This window comes from Dipodomys ordii, unplaced genomic scaffold (assembly GCF_000151885.1).
Source record: "Dipodomys ordii isolate 6190 unplaced genomic scaffold, Dord_2.0 Scaffold19, whole genome shotgun sequence".
Classification (NCBI taxonomy): Eukaryota; Metazoa; Chordata; class Mammalia; order Rodentia; family Heteromyidae; genus Dipodomys; species Dipodomys ordii.
The window spans coordinates 11,316,347-11,333,946 of NW_012267235.1; the positions used below are offsets into that span (position 1 = coordinate 11,316,347).

At 48.2% G+C, this 17,600-nt stretch overlaps 1 protein-coding gene across 1 annotated transcript in view; it reads left to right on the top strand.

Annotated features, from left to right (window-relative positions):
• Aloxe3 (arachidonate lipoxygenase 3) overlaps nt 1-17,600 on the top strand; it is a 29,053-nt gene that overhangs the window by 2,133 nt on the left and 9,320 nt on the right. Inside the window, exons 3-12 of the mRNA XM_013013213.1 lie at nt 1,190-1,271; nt 4,485-4,607; nt 4,919-5,044; nt 6,864-6,967; nt 7,527-7,699; nt 9,642-9,785; nt 9,874-10,077; nt 10,160-10,246; nt 10,913-11,082; nt 11,697-11,818. Coding sequence (XP_012868667.1) covers nt 1,190-1,271; nt 4,485-4,607; nt 4,919-5,044; nt 6,864-6,967; nt 7,527-7,699; nt 9,642-9,785; nt 9,874-10,077; nt 10,160-10,246; nt 10,913-11,082; nt 11,697-11,818 — 1,335 coding nt within the window. The remainder of the gene's footprint in view (nt 1-1,189; nt 1,272-4,484; nt 4,608-4,918; nt 5,045-6,863; nt 6,968-7,526; nt 7,700-9,641; nt 9,786-9,873; nt 10,078-10,159; nt 10,247-10,912; nt 11,083-11,696; nt 11,819-17,600) is intronic.

Below are 17,600 nucleotides of genomic sequence, written 5' to 3' on the forward strand. Positions count from 1 at the left end.
TGCTCAAAGCTAGCACTCTACCACTTGAGCCACAGCACCATTTCCAGCTATTTCTGAGTAATTTATTTGTTCTTTTTTTTGCTGAGGAATCGAACCCAGTGCCTCGAGCATGCAAGGCAAGCGCTCTACCGCTGAGCCACCTTCCCAGCCCCTGAGTTGGCTTTTGAACTAACATCTTTGATTTCAGCCCTCCAAATAGCTAGGATTATAGGCATGAACCACTGGTACCTTGCTCACTTTGACTTTTTTTTAGGCCCTAGGAGGTGAGTTAAGATCTCTTACTGAGCCGGGCGCTGTTGGCTCACGCCTGTAATCCTAGCTACTCAGGAGGCTGAGATCTGAGGATCACGGTTCAAAGCCAGCCCGGGCAGGAGAGACCGTGAGACTCCTATCTCCAATAAACCACCAGAAAACCGGAAGTGGCACTGTAGCTCAAGTGGTAGAGCTCTGGCCTTGAGCTGAAGAGCTGAGGGACAGCGCCCAGGCCCAGAGTTCAAGCCCCATGACCGACAAAAAAAAAAAAAAACTCTTACTGATTTGAGTGTCTTTTCAAGGATACTAGGCCTGAGCACCTGGTTCTTTCTGTCTGTGTGTACATGCCAGTCCTGGGGCTTGAACTCAGGACCTGAGCATTGTTCCTGAGCTTCTTTTGCTCAAGGCTAGCACTCTACCATGTAAGCCACAGTGCCACTTCTGGCTTTTTCTGTTATGGCATATATATATATATATATATATATATATATATATATATATAATATGTTTTCATCGTTGTTCATCAGTTGTTATCATCACTGTGGAGTTTCTTTGTGTGTGTGTGTGTGTGTGTGTGCAGTACTGGGGCTTGAACTTGGTGTCTTAATGCTGTCTCTTAGCTTTTTTGATCAGTGAAGGCACTCTGCCATTGGAGACACACTTTCACTTATGTCTTTTTTTTTTTTTAATGGAGATAAGAGTCTCTTGGATTTTTCTCCCAGGGCTGTCTTTGAACTGTGACTCTCCAGGATTTCAGGCCTGAGCCACCAACAAAATCTGTGGTGAATGCACAAAGGACTTGGAGGGTCCCCTCAGGCAGCTCAAGTGGAAATGAATATGGTTTAAGCTCAAGGGCTAGAGAGTTCAGGCAATATTTGCCCAAAGGGATATTATTTGAAAAGAGATTGATATGAAGGTTAATTTTCATTCCCCACAGCAAGAACCATTTGCCACGACTCTCTTCCTCTCCTTCTGGAGCACAGGAAACGGGAAATCCGGTCTCGACAAGAATGCTATCGGTGAGGATGGTGGAATTGGACTTCTTTTCTTCTTTTGCCATCTTAGTTCTGTCCCCAGTCTTAGGCTGTTCCTCGGGCCTCAGTTCCAACCTTGGGGAACTAACTCTGATCAGGACTTGTTTTGTTTTTCTGTCCTGGGGCTTGAACTTTGGGCCTGGCTGGGCTCTATCTCTGAGCTCCTTTTTACTGAAGGCTAGTGTTCTACCACTTGAACCATAGTGCCACTTCTGGCTTTTTCTGAGTAGTTTATTGGAGATCAGAGTCTCATGAACTTTCCTGCTCGGGCTGGCTTTGAACCGCAATCCTCCTCTCAGCATCCTCAGTAGTTAGGATTACTGGTGTGAGCCACTGACGTTTGGCTAGGACTCTCTTTTAAACCCAATCTCTTCTAATACTGATCCTGTGTCTGGACCCCAAATATCAGTATCAGCGATTATCCCAGGCTAGGGATGTAGTTGTAACTCAATGATAGAGCACTTGATCTCCAACACCAAAACCCAAACAACAACAACAAAATGATCAGGAGGTGTGGCTAAAGTGGCACAAACCTAGGAAGTATGAGGGCCTGAGTTCAAACTCTGGTATCAGGAAAAAAAAATCCAAGAATTATGCCAATATTTATTCCATCTCCAACTGTTTTGAATATAACCTAGTTCTCAATCTCAACATAAAAAATGACCCTAGTATTTATGTTGTTCTCAAATGCTACCCTGGGGTTTGAGGATGTAGCTAGTACTTAGCATGCACAGAGCTCTAGATTTGATTCCTAGAATGAGAGAAAGGTGTGTGTGGGGGTAGGGAGAGGGAGAGAAGTGACTATCTTGATCTGATGTCCAATGCCTTCATGGAGAAAATCCAATTGTTGTTACCTACAAGGAAGTAAGTTTCAATCTGTAATTAATTTTTTTTTCTTTTTATCCAGTCCTGGGGCTTGAACTAAAAGCCTGGGCACTGTCCCAGTTTCTTTTGCTCAAAGCTAGCACTCTACCACTTGAGCCACACCCCACTTCCTGCTTTTTCCTGTTTATGTAATATTAAGGAATTGAACCTAGGGCTTCTGTAGTTAATTTTATAAATCAAAAGCATCTGAGCTGGGCAATGGTGGCTCATGTCTATAATCCTAGTTACTCAGGAGGCTGAGACTTGAGAATCATGGTTCAAAACCAGCCTTGGCAGGAAAGTCCATAGACCTTTTTTTTTGGCCAGTCGTGGGGCCTGAACTCTGGGCCTGGGCGCTGTCCCTCAGCTTTTCAGTTCAAGGCTAGCACTCTATACCACTTGAGCCACAGTGCCACTTCCAGCTTTTTCTGCTTATGTGGCGCTGAGGAATTGAACACAGGACCTCATGCATGCAAGGCAAGCCCTCTACTACTGAGCCACCTTCGCAGCCCATAAGAGTCCATAGACTCTTATCCCCAATTAAGTACCAAAAAGTCAGAAGCAGAGCTGTGGTAGAGTGTGAGCCTTGAGCAAAAACCTCAGGGACAGCCAGGTGCTGGTGGCTCATGGCTGTAATCCTATCTACTCAGGAGGCTAAGATCTGAGGATTGCAGTTCAAAGCCAGCCTGGGCAGGAAAGTCCATGAGACTTTTTTTTTTTTTGTCGGTCGTGGGGCCTGAACTCTGGGCTTGGGCATTGTCCCTCAGCAGCTCTTCAGCTCAAGGCTAGCGTTCTAGCGCTTGAGCCACAGCACCACTTCCGGCTTTTTCTATTTATGTGGTACTGAGGAATCAAACCCAGGGCCTCATGCATTCGAGGCAAGCGCTTTACCACTGAGCCACCTTCCCAGCCCTCATGAGACTCTTTATCTTCAATTAACCACCAGAAAACTGGAAGTGGTGCTGTGGCTCAAGTAGTAGAGTGCTATCCTTAAGCTGAAGAGCTCAGGGACAACACCTAGGCCCTGAGTTCAAGACCCAGGCCTGGCACACACAACACAAAAATCTAAGGCTTTTTTGTTTTTTCTGGAGGGTGGGGTAGGGAAGGAACAGTACTAGGAATTGAATTCAGGATCTCACATTATAAGTACTTTACCAATTGAACCACACTTCAGTGCCTTTTTGTATTGCTTATTTATTTATTTATTTATTTGGTGCCAGAGTCTTGTACTCTTGTTTGGCTTTTTTTTTTTTTTGGTCTGGTCGTGGGGCCTGGGTGCTGTCCCTCAGCTCTTCAGCTAAAGGCTAGCGCTCTAGTTCTTGAGCCACAGTGCCACTTCTGGCTTTTTTCTTTTTGCTTATGTGGTGCTGAGGAATTGAACCCAGGGCCTCGTGCATGCAAGGCAAGTGCTCTACCACTGAGCCACCTTCCCAGCCCTTGTTTGGCTTTTCTTTTTCCCCCTCAGGGCTGGCACTATATCATTTAAGCCACAGCTCGACTTCTGGCTTTTTGTTGGTTAGTTGAAGGTAAGTGTCTCACTGACTTTTCTGTGCAGGCGGCTTTGAACCATGATTCTCATATGTCAGCCTCCTAAGTAGCTAGGATTACAGGTGTTAGCCTGACCACATTGGTGTGTGTGTGTGTGTGTGTGTGTGTGTGTATACTACAGTTTGAACTCAGAGTCTGGGGACTGTCCCTAAGCTTTTTTGCTCAAGGCTAGTGCTCTACTTTTGAGCCACAGTTCTATGTCTGGCATTTTGGGAGTTAATTGGAAATATGAGTCTCACAGACTTTCCTGCCTGGACTGGCTTAGAACCATGATCCTCAGATCTCATCTCCTGAGTAACTAAGATTACAGGCATGAGTTACCAGTCCTGACTCACATTGTTTTTGTTTTGCCAGTCCTGGGGCCTGAACTCAGTGCTTAAGCACTGTCCTTGGGCTTCTTTTTGTTCAAGGCTAGCACTCTACACACCACTCCCAGATTTTTCTGTTTATGTGGTACTGAGGAATTGAACCCAGGGCTTCTTGCCTGCTAGGCAAGCACTCTACCACTAAGTCACATTCCCAGCCCCACATCGGTTATTTCTGAGGGAGAATCTCACTTCATGCAAGCAAGCTTAGGCTGCAGTCTTTCTTCTTGTGCTTTCTGGTGTCACTGGGGCTGACAAGCACATACTACTGGGTCCAGCCATTGCCTGAGATAGAGCCTCTGGAACTTTTATGCCTAGACTGGTCTTGATCCCAATCTCTACCTCCCAAGTAGCTAGGATTATAGACTTGAACTCCAGTGCCTGGCCTTAACCTTCCACTTCTACCTGTTTCTCTGGGCAGTTGGAAGATCTATGCCCCTGGCTTCCCCCGCATGGTGGATGTCAGCAGCTTTGAAGAGATGGAGTCAGACAGGAAATTTGTCTTGACCAAGACAGCGCCTTGTACTGATGAGGAGGGTGACAGGTGAGGAGGTGGAGGGAAGTGATGGCAAGGGTCTGCTGTGAAGGAGGGATACAGTAGCCTGGGAGGAGTCAGGGTCTAGAACAAGTATAGCTTCATTCAAGGGTCAGGAGCAGAGGGGGACCAGGGATGGGTCTGAGCGAATCTAACAGAGAAGAACAGGAGTAAGGAGATTGGAGCTGAAAGGGCAGAAGAGAAAGCAGGAGTGAAGGGGAGACTCTGGGGAGGCCAGGCAAGGGGAGGAATTAAGGGGAATAGAATGCAGGTTCCACTGACTGGTTGTCATCTGTTCTTCTATTCCTCTGTGTCTCCAGCCCTGGGAATCGGTATCTGCCTTGCATGCCCATGAAAATTGATATCCCATCTCTGCTGCACATGGAGCCAAACATCCGCTACTCAGCTACCAAGACGGCCTCACTGATCTTCAATGCCCTCCCTGCGTGAGGCCACTGCCCTCCCTACTCTCCTGCTCAGGGTCCCCGATGAACACCTTTCCTCTGTTCCCAAGTGCCTTGCCCTGTTCCCTGTCTCCCCTCTCACAGACCTTCAAGTTTCTCTTTCTTGACTCTGAGTCTCTCTACCTTCCCTGCTCTTCTCAGGGCAGCACATGGCCCCAGGGACTCCTGACAGGACCCTATTGAGTGAAATAGGGGTGATTTGCCTTTAAGCCTTAAGAAAGTGAAGTCTAACCACCTCAGCTTAAATCCCAGAACCCATGCTTTCTAGCTGTGTACCCTTGATTCCCCTTTACGCTCTAAGTGATTTCCTTACTCACATTCATCCCTACATTATTGGTTTCTAGGAGAATTAAGTGAGATAGCACCAAGCCACAAAATAATCTCTTGATTAATAATCTTTAGTAGCAGTATTTGTTTCTTTTCTTTTTGCCAGTCCTGAGGCTTGAACTAAGGGCCTGGATGCTGTCCCTGAACTTCTTTTGCCCAAGGCTAGCACTCTACCATTTGAGCCACAGCTCCACTTTGGGTTTTCTGGTGGTTAATTGGAGATAGGAGTCTCATGGGCATTCCTGCCCAGGCTGGCTTTGAACTGCGATCCTCAGATCTCAGCCTCCGGAGTAGCTAGGATTACAGGTGTGAGCTACCAGCATCCAGCTCCTTCCAGCTTTTTGATGGTTAATTGTAGATAAGAGCCTCGTGGATTTTCCTGCTGGGGCTGGCTTCAAACCACGATCTTCAGATCTCAGCCTCCTGAGTAACTAGGTTGACAGGCAGGAGTCATTGCCAGCCAGCTTCAGGATAATTCTTGAAGGAAAGAACAAATGGAAGAGGCCCAGAGGGATGGAGTGGGCGATCAGGCGTGGCTGTGCTTGGGGGAGTATGCAAACAGCTGAAAGTGGCTCAGGCTTCAGGACAAAAACACATTGTCAGGGCTGGGCAGGGCTGCAGGGCTTGAACATCTAGGCCGATGGAGTTTCATGGACTAGCTAGGCTTGGCAGATGGAGTTTTATACTGAAGGCAGACGGGGAGCCAGGTAAAGTCTGGGACAATATTGGCACTCCAGAGAAGCCAGGTGCCAAGTGGCTCATGTCTGTAATCTTGAGATCCAAGGATCATGGTTTGAAGCCAGCCTGGGAGGGAAAGTCTGTGATACTCTTTTTTTTTTTTTTTTTGGGTCCGGTCATGGGGCCTGAACTCTGGGCCTGGGAGCTGTCCCTCAGCTCTTCAGCTCAAGGCTAGCGCTCTACTACTTGAGCCACAGCGCTACTTCCGGCTTTTTTCTTTTAGCTTATGTGGTGCTGAGGAATTGAACCCAGGGCCTCAGGCATGCAAGGCAAGCGCTCTACCACTGAACCACCTTCCCAGCCCATCTGTGATACTCTTACTTACAATTAGCCAGCAAAAAAAAAAAAAAAAAAGGCTTGAATGGGGGTGTGGCTCATGTGGTAGAGTGGAAAAGGCTAAGACGTCAGAGCCCAAGTCCTGAGTTCAAGCCTCAGTCTTGGCATAAACTAAACAAATGACCAAACCAATAATACCTCTATCCTCACAAAAAACAAACTTCAGTGAAAGTGGTTTGTTTTGTACCGGGGGCACATGTACGTAGATACTCGTCTTGGGATGGTTGCATTTGAACCAGGCACTTCCAGGCTCTGCAGAGCATCCATCAGTCACAAAGACTTTCCCACTATGGGGTTTCTACTCTGGAGAATAACCTTACCAGGTCTCTCCAGAGAGAAGGAGCTTCGTGGTCCCCCAAAGCCCATAGCCTCCCCACTCTCATCTTATCCTCCTTATCAGATCTTTGGGCATGAAGATTCGAGGGCTGTTAGACCGCAAGGGCTCCTGGAAGAAGCTGGATGACATTCGGAACATCTTCTGGTGCCACAAGACCTTCACTTCCGGTGGGTGGAGCTAGGCAGCACTTGCCTAGTCTTTATTCTTGCTCAAATCCCTTCAGAGTTGAGAGTCCAGCTCCTGTCCAGTCCTCGCAGAGAGTTCTCTCAGGGATTCAAGTGGGAGGGGCTTGGTTTTCACTAGTGGCATCTGGGTCCCAGTTTTCTCTCTGAAATCCAGGCATTTCCTAGGAGGATAGGGGGAGGCAATATTATGGAGGTAAAGGTAGACATGCTTTGTTTACACAGAAGAGACTCATGATCATTTACACAGAAGAGACTCATGATCATTTACAGAGTCCTGATCCTGATTAGGTGCATGGGACTCACTTCTCTACTCCTTATCACCAGGTGTTCAGGACTTTGGGGTCAAAATGGCATAGGTTCAAATCCCTGGATTGCTACTTAAATTGGCAAGTGACCCAACATTGTCTAGCATTCAAATGAACATGTGGTTTTACCTACCTCATAGGTGGCTGGGAGGAAAATGCAAGTCACAGAAATGGGCAAAGGGCTGGGCAGGACAAGGCTCTAGGAAGTACTTTCCAGACCCTCTCTTGTCCCCTAGAGTATGTCATGGAGCACTGGTGTGAGGATTACTTCTTTGGATACCAGTATCTGAATGGCGTCAATCCTGTCATGCTCCATTGCCTCTCCAGCTTGCCAAGCAAGCTGCCTGTCACCAATGACATGGTGGCTTCTCTGCTGGGACCAGACACCTGCCTACAGACAGAGCTAGAGGTGGGTGAGGAGCACAGCTGTGGACTTGATTGGCTGGGTTGCCATTGTGTGTAGAGCATAAGGCCTGTGGACCTTGATCTCTGGAAAGCATTGGTACTCTCTCTTTCCATCCCTCTTTCTTTCCCACATCCCTCTGCCCCCCTCTTTCCCACTCTTCAATAAACCTCTCTTATCTCCAATAAACTCCTCTAAAAAGCTGGGAACTAACCGGGCACCAGTGGCTGATGCCTGTGATTCCAGCTTCTCAAGAGGCTAAGACTCGAGGATTGTGGTTCAAAGCCAGCCTGGGCAGGAAAGTCCATGAGATTCTTATCTCCATTAAACTACTCAGAAAAAGCTGGAAGTGGTGCTGTGGCTCAAGTGGTGGAGTGCTAGCCTTGAGCACAGAGAGACTCAGGGACAGAGCTCAGGTCCTGAGTTCAAGCCCCAGGAATCTCCCCCCCCCCCAAAAAAAAGAACTGGAAGTGGCACTGTAGTATAAGTGGTAGAAAGTTCACTGTGAGCAAAAAGAAGCTCAGGGATAGCTCTCAGGCTCAGAGTGCAAGCCCCAGGTTCAGCAAACAAGAGTTTCACAGACTTTCCTGTCCAGGCTGGTTTTGAGCCATGATCCTCAGATCTCTGCCTCCCAGTAGCTAAGATTACAGGTTTGAGCCATTGGCACCCAGTTCCCTCTCTCTCTCTCTTTTCTTTTTTTTATGCTAGTACTAGGGCTTAAATTCAGGGCTGGGTGCTATCCTTAGCTTTTTTGCTTAAGGCTGGCACTCTACCACTTGACCCACACTGCTCCTTTTGGCCTTTTGCTAGTTAATTAGGGATAAGAGTCTCATAGACTTTTCTACCTGGGTTGGCTTTGAACCACAATTCTAAGATCTCAGCTTCTTGAGTAGCTAGGATTACAGGCATGAAGCACCAGTACCTGGCTTGGCTTGTTCTCTCTCTCTCTCTCTCTCTCTCTCTCCCTCTCCTTCCTTCCTTCCTTCCTGCCTGCCTGCCTGCCTGCCTTCCTTCCTTCCTGCCTTCCTTCGTTGTCTAGCTTGAACTCAGGGCCTGGGTACTGTTCCTGAGCTTTATTGCTTAAGGCTAGTGCTCAACCACTTTCAACCACAGTGCCACTTCCAATTTTCTGGGGGTTAATTGGAGATAAGAATCTTACAGATTTTACTGCCCCGGCTAGCTTTGAACTGCGATCCTCATATCTCAGTCTCCTGAGTATCTAGGGTTACAGGTGTGAGCCCCAGTGCCTGGCTCCCCCCCCCCATGATGTAGCCCAAGATGGCCCCCATACTCATGATCCTCCTACCTCAGCCTCCTAAAAGTTGGGATTACAGGTATTTGTCACCATGCCTGGTTTAGCTCTGCATTTTCAAGGAAAGCAGGTATGGATGAAATTCAGATGGGGCTTCCACCATCCCAGATGTGGAGGCTGAAGAAGGCCGCAGTAGGACAGGCCAATGGGAGGTCAGTCAGATGCATCAGAAAGGATCACAAAGGGCAAGGAACTCTGACAGTGCAGAAATAGTTGATGACTCAGACTCTCTGGGCTGCCTAAGCCCTCAGCCATTCTCCAGAGGCCGGTGTTGTGATTGGTTCTCATTGTGTGTTGATTTTGCTGTGTTGGATACACTAGATCAGATCTAAGAAGAGGATGCCTTTTGAGTTGAGAGAGTGGGCAGGGCTAGGTATGGGGGAGAGGAGGAGGAGTGGCCACTGGGCCACTAGAGGCCCAGTGAAAGGTTGCACAACAGACTCATCTGGACCTCATTCCGGACATTCTAGGAAGGGTGCGGTACCCAATGTGTGGCATTAGTCCAAGCACCAAGAATTTCTGGGGCTCAAATTGGGGACTTCAACTTCTGGCGGCAGAGGGCCATGAGGCCAAGATCGGAGTGGAGTGTGAACTGGGGAGGCCGCGCTAAGCCTCTGCGTTTCTGCCTTCCTGCAGAAGGGCAACATTTTCCTAGCTGATTACTGGATCCTGGCGGAGGCACCCGTCCATTGCCTGAACGGCCGCCGGCAGTACGTGGCCGCCCCGCTCTGCCTGCTGTGGCTCAACCCGCAGGGGGCGCTGCTGCCCTTGGCCATCCAGGTGAGCCTGGAGGCGGGACGGGGGGGGGGCCTAGGGCGGCGTGGGGGGGGGACGGGCAGGCAAGCCATTTTGACATCTTGACGCTCAGCTCTGCCAGAACCCTGGTCCGGATAACCCCATCTTTTTGCCCACGGACTCCGAGTGGGACTGGCTGCTGGCCAAGACGTGGGTACGCAACTCTGAGTTCTTGGTGCACGAAAACAACACGCACTTTCTGTGCACGCATTTGTTGTGCGAGGCCTTCTCCATGGCCACGCTGCGTCAGCTGCCGCTTTGCCATCCAATCTACAAGGTCTGTGTGACCCCGGGACGGGGACCGAAGGAGGCGGGGCCTTCTGTGACAGTCGGCTCAAGTGATCTCATTCTGCTCGCAGCTCCTGCTTCCCCACACGCGCTACACGCTGCAAGTGAACACCATCGCGAGGGCCACGCTGCTCAACCCAGAAGGCTTGGTGGACAAGGTGCAAGCCTTCCCGCCTCGGCCCCTAGCCCCGCCCCTGAGCGTGTTTGGCCCCACCCCCAAGATCTGATGGCCCCGCCCCTCTATTAGGCCCCGCCCCTGCCTATGCGTGGCCCCTCCCACAAACTCTGCAGGCTCCGCAGTTCCTGTCTTCCAATTTGCCCCGCCCTTAAATTCTGATCCCCCACCAGCCAATCCCATCTGCAAATCCCTCCTGTCAAGGGTCTACTGGCTGAGCAGCCCCAGCCCCAAGCAATACCCTCAGCTGGTCCTGCCTGAGGCCAGACTCTCCCTTTTCAGCTTTCAGGTCTTTTATTTATTTGAGACAAGGTCTCTCCACGTTTAGTTCAGGTGATCTGGAACTCACTATAGGGCTTAGGTGGAGATTTTTCCTGTTTCAGCCTTCTGAGTGCTGAGATTACACACATGGACTACCACTCCTAGGTCATTCTTAGAGGTTTCAAAGATCTCAGAACCTCCTAGGCATGTAGCGGTAGACTCTCAACCCGAGCTCTCCGATCAGACAGGCTCATATGAGTATTTAACGGGGTGGTAGACCACTTGGTTAAACCGTGTGAGATCTTCCCTCCTCTGAGTCCTTAGTCCCAGGAAGCTCCTTAGGCTCTGGGACAGGGAATAGGCGAGCCCCTCTGTGCTGTGCCCACAGGTCACATCCATCGGAAGGCGTGGCCTCATCTACCTCATGAGCACAGGTCTGGCCCACTTCACCTACACTCATTTCTGCCTTCCGGATAGTCTACGGGCTCGTGGCGTCCTGAATATCCCCAACTACTATTACCGAGACGACGGCCTAAAGATCTGGGCAGCCATTGAAAGGTGCTGGGCAGGATCTGCAGCCCCTCCAGTCTATCAGGATCTTCCTGGCCTTAGGGAAGCCTGAAGCTTTGTGCATATGACAGTTGAGGGATTTAGGGCCCACCCTTCCCGGAGGAACTCAGGGGCTGTCTCCAGTATAGGAAGTTTCCGAGGATAGGAATTGGTGTTGCAGTGCTCTGTGAAATGGATGCGAGCTAGAACCTGGCTGGGTGTCTTGAATACAGCAGAGGAAGGCAAGTGTGATGGGGGTGGGTGGTGGGTGGGGTGGTGGTGTCCAGAGGAGTCAGAGGACCAGGGCTTTTCCAATAGCTCAGAATGACAGAGGCTCCCTCCTCCTGGGTGATGAATGGAGAGAGGAGGACACAGCATGAAGCAGACCTCCTGTGCCTTGTCCCCTTAAACTTATGTGCAGAAGCTGAGTCTAGAATCTCTTGGATCAAGCAGAAGGGACTTAGAGGAAGTCTGAGCACTGAGTTCCAGCCAGATCTTGGGGGGGGTATCTTCACAGACACCCCCTCTCAGAACTCTTAGTGCCTCTTCAAGGTAGAGGTCTTGGTGTCCCGTCAGGCCTGGGCCCAGGTTACTGGAGAAGAACCAGCATCTTTCTCCTGCAGCTTTGTCTCAGAAATCGTGGGCTACTATTACCCCAGCGATGAATCCGTGCAGCAGGACTCTGAGTTGCAGGCCTGGGTCAGCGAGATTTTCACTCAGGCGTTCCTGGGCCGGAAGAACTCAGGTACCAGCTACATAAAAACGCAGACCAGCTACATAAAACTTATGTCACCCCTTTATGGAGCCAACTAATGTCCTTATTCAGGTGAAAATGATTCAAATGTCTCTCCCTGGCATTTTTATTTTATTTTTTGTCAGTTTAGGGCTTGAACTCAGGGGGCACTGTCCCTGAGCTTCTTTTTGCTCAAAGCTAGCACTCTACCACTTGAGCCACAGTGCCACTTCTGGCTTTTTCTGTTTATGTGGTACTGAGGAATGGAACCCAGGGCTTCATGCATGCTAGGCATTTTGCTACTAAGCTACATTCTCAGCCTCCCCAGGTTACCCCCCCCCCCCATAATCCAGTTCTTACTCTGGCTTCCTCCCTTCACTCCATCAATCATTTTGTTTTCTCTTCATGCTAGTATTGGGGCTTGAACTAAGAGGCTGTGTGCTGTCCCTGAGCTTTTTTGCTCAAGGCTTGCACTCTACCACTTGAGCTACACTTCTACTTCTGGATTTTTGCTCATTAACTGGAGATAGGAGTCTCAAAATTTTTTCTTCCCTAGCTGCCTTGGAGCCATGATTCTCAGATCTCAGCCTCCCAAGTAGCTAGGATTACAGGTATGAGCTACTGGCTCCTGGTTCAATTGTGTGTGTGTGTGTGTGTGTGTGTGTGTGTGTGTGTGTATGTGTGTTGGTTGTGGGGCTTGAACTCAGAGACTGACAAGTTGTCCCTGAGCTCTTTTGCTCAAGGATAGTGCTCTTGCACTTTGAGCCACAGCTCCACTATCAGTTTCCTGGTGGTTAATTGGAGATAAGAGTCTCATGGACTTTCCTGCCTGGGCTGGCTTTGAACTGCAATCCTTAGATCTCAGTGTCCTGAGTAAGATTACAAGTGATAGCCACTGGCGCCTCCAATTCTTCCTCCTCCTCCTCCTCCTGCTCCTCCTCCTCCTCCTCCTCCTTCTTCTTCTTTCAGCTCAAGGCTAGCGCTCTACCACTTGAGCCACAGTGCCATTCCAGCTTTTTCTGCTTATGTGGTGCTGAGGAATCAAACCCAGGGCCTCATGCATGCGAGGCAAGCACTCTACGTGAGCCACCTTCCTAGCCCTCTAATTCTTATTTATTAAAGTCCATACTATTATTTTCCCACTTGACAGCTGAGGAACTAGGCACAAAGAAGGGTTCATAGACAATATTCAAGGCCACTTTTAACTGTTCCCATCATCCTTGCTTTTCAACTGTGTGTCTCTTGTCTACACCTTTCCACAAGTTCATCAGTTCACGTCAGCTGCTAGGCAATGTGCAGTACATGGTAGGAGCCATCTTTGATTTCAAAGGATTTTAGAACCCATTCTTATACCCTCTTGTACCTTGTCCTGCCAGGTGGTCTCTCCAACCACCACATCTTTCCTGTGACCACAACCATTGGCTGCTATCTGACTTCTAATATATACTTGTCACTAATAACCCCAACACTAGCCTCTGTGCCTAACCACAGTGCCAGGCAGGCAAATACTCTAGATCATACCCCTTTCTTTGGTCTTCCCTTAGCTCCAGGCCTCTGGCAACTTTTTGGTTCTAGCACTTTCTATCCCTCCACCTTTTCCTAAAGGAAGGAGCTGTTCTGTTTGTCCTCAGAAATCCCAAATCCCCCAACTCTGAAGGAATTCTTTTTGGCATCTAACTTGTCCTTAAGACCAGCCACATAACGCCGGGTACTGGTGGCTCTCGCCTGTAATCCTGGCTACTCAGGAGGCTGAGATCTGAGGACTGTGGTTCAAAGCCAGCTGGGGCAAGAAAGGATGTGAGACTCTTATCTCCCATAAACTACCAGAAAACCAGAAGTGGTGCAGTGGCTCAAGTGGTAGAGCGCTAGCCTTGAGCTGAAGAGCTGAGGGACAGCGCCTAGGCCCAGAGTTCAAACCCCATGACTGACAAAAAAAAAAAAAGACCAGCCACATAAAAATTATAGATCACCCCTTTATAGAACAACTTCTGTCCCTTGCTCAGTTGCCAACGGTTCAAATGTCCAGTTCTCCTAATCCTAGCCTGGGATTATCTCAGCAGAAATGTGGCTTTCAACTGACTTTATGCTTCTGCAGGCTATGGATGGAGTTGCTGGGGAGACCCAGGGAGGAGGGTAGTGTCCTCAACTCACCTCCACATAGAAGTGCTTTTACAGTCTGCCCTGGGATATAGGGCTTGAATGATCCTCCCTCCCTCCATCCCTTCCTCCTTTCCTTCCTTCCTTCCCTCCTTCCTTTCTTCCCTCCCTCCCTCCCTTCTTTCTCTCTCTCTTTCTTTCTTTCCTTCCTTCCTTCTTTCCTTCTTTCTTTTTCTTTCCCTCCCTCCCTCCCTCCCTCCCTTCCTTCCTTCCTTTTCTTTCTTTCCTTCTTTGTGCCTGGACTGAGGCTTGAATTTAGTGCCTGAGTGCTGTCCCTTAGCCTTTTCTGTTCAAGGTTGGTGCGCTACCACTTGAGCCATACCTCCACTTCCTGCTTTTTTGCTGGTTAATTAGACATAAGAATCTCACAAACTTGGGCTGGGAAGGTGGCTCAGTGGTGGGGGGCTTGCTTTTTTTGCTGAGGCCCTGGGTTCGATTCCTCAGCACCACATAAGCAAAAAGAAAAAAGCCAGAAGTGGCGCTGTGGCTCAAGTGGTAGAGCACTAGCCTTGAGCTGAAGAGCTGAGGGATAGCGCCCAGGCCCAGAGTTCAGGTCCCATGATCGGACCCGAAAAAAAAAAGAATCTCACAAACTTTCCTGAACTAGCTGACTTTGATCCTCAAGCCTCAGCCTTCTGAGTAGCTAGGATTATAGGTGTGAGACATTGGGTGTCATATGTTTTAAAGCTCTGTCTGTCTATCATTGGAGATCAAATCTGGGCCAAATAGGTTAGGCAAGTATTGTACCATTTAGCTATACCCTTAAACCTATACCTAACAAAATTGCCAGTTATCTCTACTGTCACCCTCACATTTAGACCATATTCAGATTTCCCTACTTGCCTAGTTTTCTTTTAATCGATTTAAGATATTATAGTCCTGTCAATAGACAGAAGAGCCAATCAAGGACCGTGTGGTATCTTACATTTGTTTCAGCTCTAAAGTCTCTCATTTATTCAAGGGCTTGAACTCCTGGCCTTGCTCTTGCTTGGCTTTCTACCATTCAAGGCATGCTTCTTGTCAGGCTTTTTGCTGGCTAATATAGAGAGGGTCTCCTAGACTTTTCTGCTTAGGATGGCCTCAAATCTCAATCCTCAGATCTCAGCCTCCTGAGTAGCTAGGATTACAGGTAAGAACATTTGCCACCAGCAAGTCTTTTTTTTTTTGTCGGTTGTGGGGCTTGGGTGCTGTCCCTGCACTCTTCAGCTCAAGGGGAGTGCTCTACCACTTGAGCCACAGTGCCAGTTCTGGTTTTATAGTAGTTTATTGGAGATAAGAGTCTCATGGACTTTCCTGCCCAGGCTGGCTTTGAACCTCGATTCTCAGATCTCAGCCTCCAGAGTAGCTAGGATTATAGGCATGAGCCACCGGCGCCTGGCCAGCAAGTCTTTTTAAACTTAGACCACCATTTCTTCACCCCTGCTTTTTTTTTTTGCCAGTCTTGGGGCTCAGGGCCTGGGTACTGTCCTTTAATGGTAGCTCAAGGCTACCACTCTACCACTTGAGCCACAGAGCCACTTCTGCCTTTTTCTGTGTATGTGGTGCTGAGGAATCAAATTCAGGGCTTCATGCATGCAAGGCAAGCACTCTACCACTAAGACACATTCTCAGCCCCTTCACCCCTGCTTCATAAGTTCATATGACATGGACTTACGTGGAGCCTAGACTCGTTCTATGGAATTTCTTCCCTCCAAAATGTGTCTAATTACTTTCTCATGGTGTCATTGATATTGCATCTGTGTCCTCTGTTTCTTTTTGTTTGTTTTTTAACTGGAAGGAATATGTAAGTGTTGCACATTTTTGACAAGAATATTTCTCAGATGATGTTATGACCTCCATGTTGCATTACTCTGGGAGGTCCCTTGTGTCAGGCGGTTCATGGTAATGAGGCCAAGGGAGATTTCTAGGTTAAGGTAGTAACAGAAAATCTCTCTTGGATTGTGTGTGTGTGTGTGTGTGTGTGTGTGTGTGTGTGTGTGTGTGCACTCATGCAAAGGTGCATGTGTACCAGTCCTGGGGCTTGAACTCAGGACCTGGTTGCTGTTCCTGAGATTTTTTTTTTTTGATCAAGGCTAGTACTCTACCACTTGAGTCACAACTCCACTTCTGTCCTTTTTGTTTTTTTGGTGGCTAATTGAAGATAAGAGTCTCATGGATTTTTTTTTGGCGGGGGGGGGGGGGGGGGGGGGGGGGGGGGGTGGCTGGCTTTGAACCACAATCCTCAGATCTCAGCCTCCTGAGTAGTTAAGATTATAGGCATGAGCTACTGGAGCCCAGTGTATTTTTTTCTTTTTGAAAAAGAAATCTTTCCTCTTCTCTTCTCTTCTCTTCCCTTCTCTTCTCTTCCCTTCTCATCCTCCCTCTCTCCCTCCCTTCCCTTCCTTCCTACCTTTTTCTAGGGCTTAATTTCAGCCTTACATTCTACTACTTGAGCAATGTCTCTAGTCCAGTGTTTTATTGGTTGATCACAGATGGGGTCTCTTGCCTTTTCTTCCCAGAGTGGCTTCACACCAAGAGCCTCTAGAGCTCAGCTTTTTTTTTTTTTTTTTTGTTGGTCATGGGGCTTGAACTCTGGCCCTGGGCTCTGGGCCTGGGTTCTGTCCCTCAGCTCTTCAGTTCAAGGCTAGTGCTCTACCTCTTGAGCCACAGTGCCACTTCCAGTTTTCTGAGTGGTTTATTTGAGATAAGAGTCTCACAGACTTTCTTGCTTGGGCTGGCTTTTTTTAAAAAATCATTTAAAAAAATTATTATCTTTAAGTAGTTGTTCAAAGAAGTTCCCATTCTACAAAACAGTATATAAGTACAAAGCGTCTTGATAACATTGTCACTCATCTCTCTTAACCTATCCCTTCTCTCACTTTTTTTTTCTTTAATTGATATTAGGTGATTACATAATCACTTGGGCTGGCTTTGAACTACGATCCTCAGATCTCAGCCTCCTGAGTAGCTAGGATTACAGGCACAAGCCACTGGTAGCATCTAGCTTAGAGCTCAGCTTTTTGAGTAGCTAGGATTACAAGCATGAGCCAAAGCACCTGGCTGCTGTGCAGACCTGATTCAGATCACTTCTTTTCCCTGAGCCAGATTTGGGTCTAATTACTGTTAGTTCAAGTCTCCTATCTTCCTTTTATTTAACTTATCTCTGATCTCATAATTAGAACATTCTTTAAATTGACAACATTCTTCCAACTAGTTCAGACTTATTTTATATTCATATATTTAAAAGTAAAACCTATACATTAACCTGTTTGGCTCATCCAAGAAGAAAAGAAACATGAACTACAGGAAAATTCTCATAGATAGGTGGAACCCTGCTCTGTGTGTGTGTGTGTGTGTGTGTGTGTGTGTGTGTGTGTGCCAGTCCTGGGACTTGAATTCTGGGGCTTGGGCATTGTTCCTGAGTTTTTTGGTTTTGTGTTTTGCTAGTCCTGGGGCATGAACTCAGGGCCTGGGCATTGTCGCTGGGCTTCTTTTGCTCAAGGCTAGTACTCTACCACTTGAGCCACAATGCCACTTCTGGCTTTTTCTGCTTTTGTGGTACTGAGGAACAGAATCCAGGGCTTCATGCATGCTTGGCAAGCACTCTACCACTGAGCCACATTCCTGGTGTAAGGTTTGTTCCCCTGAGGTAACCCCC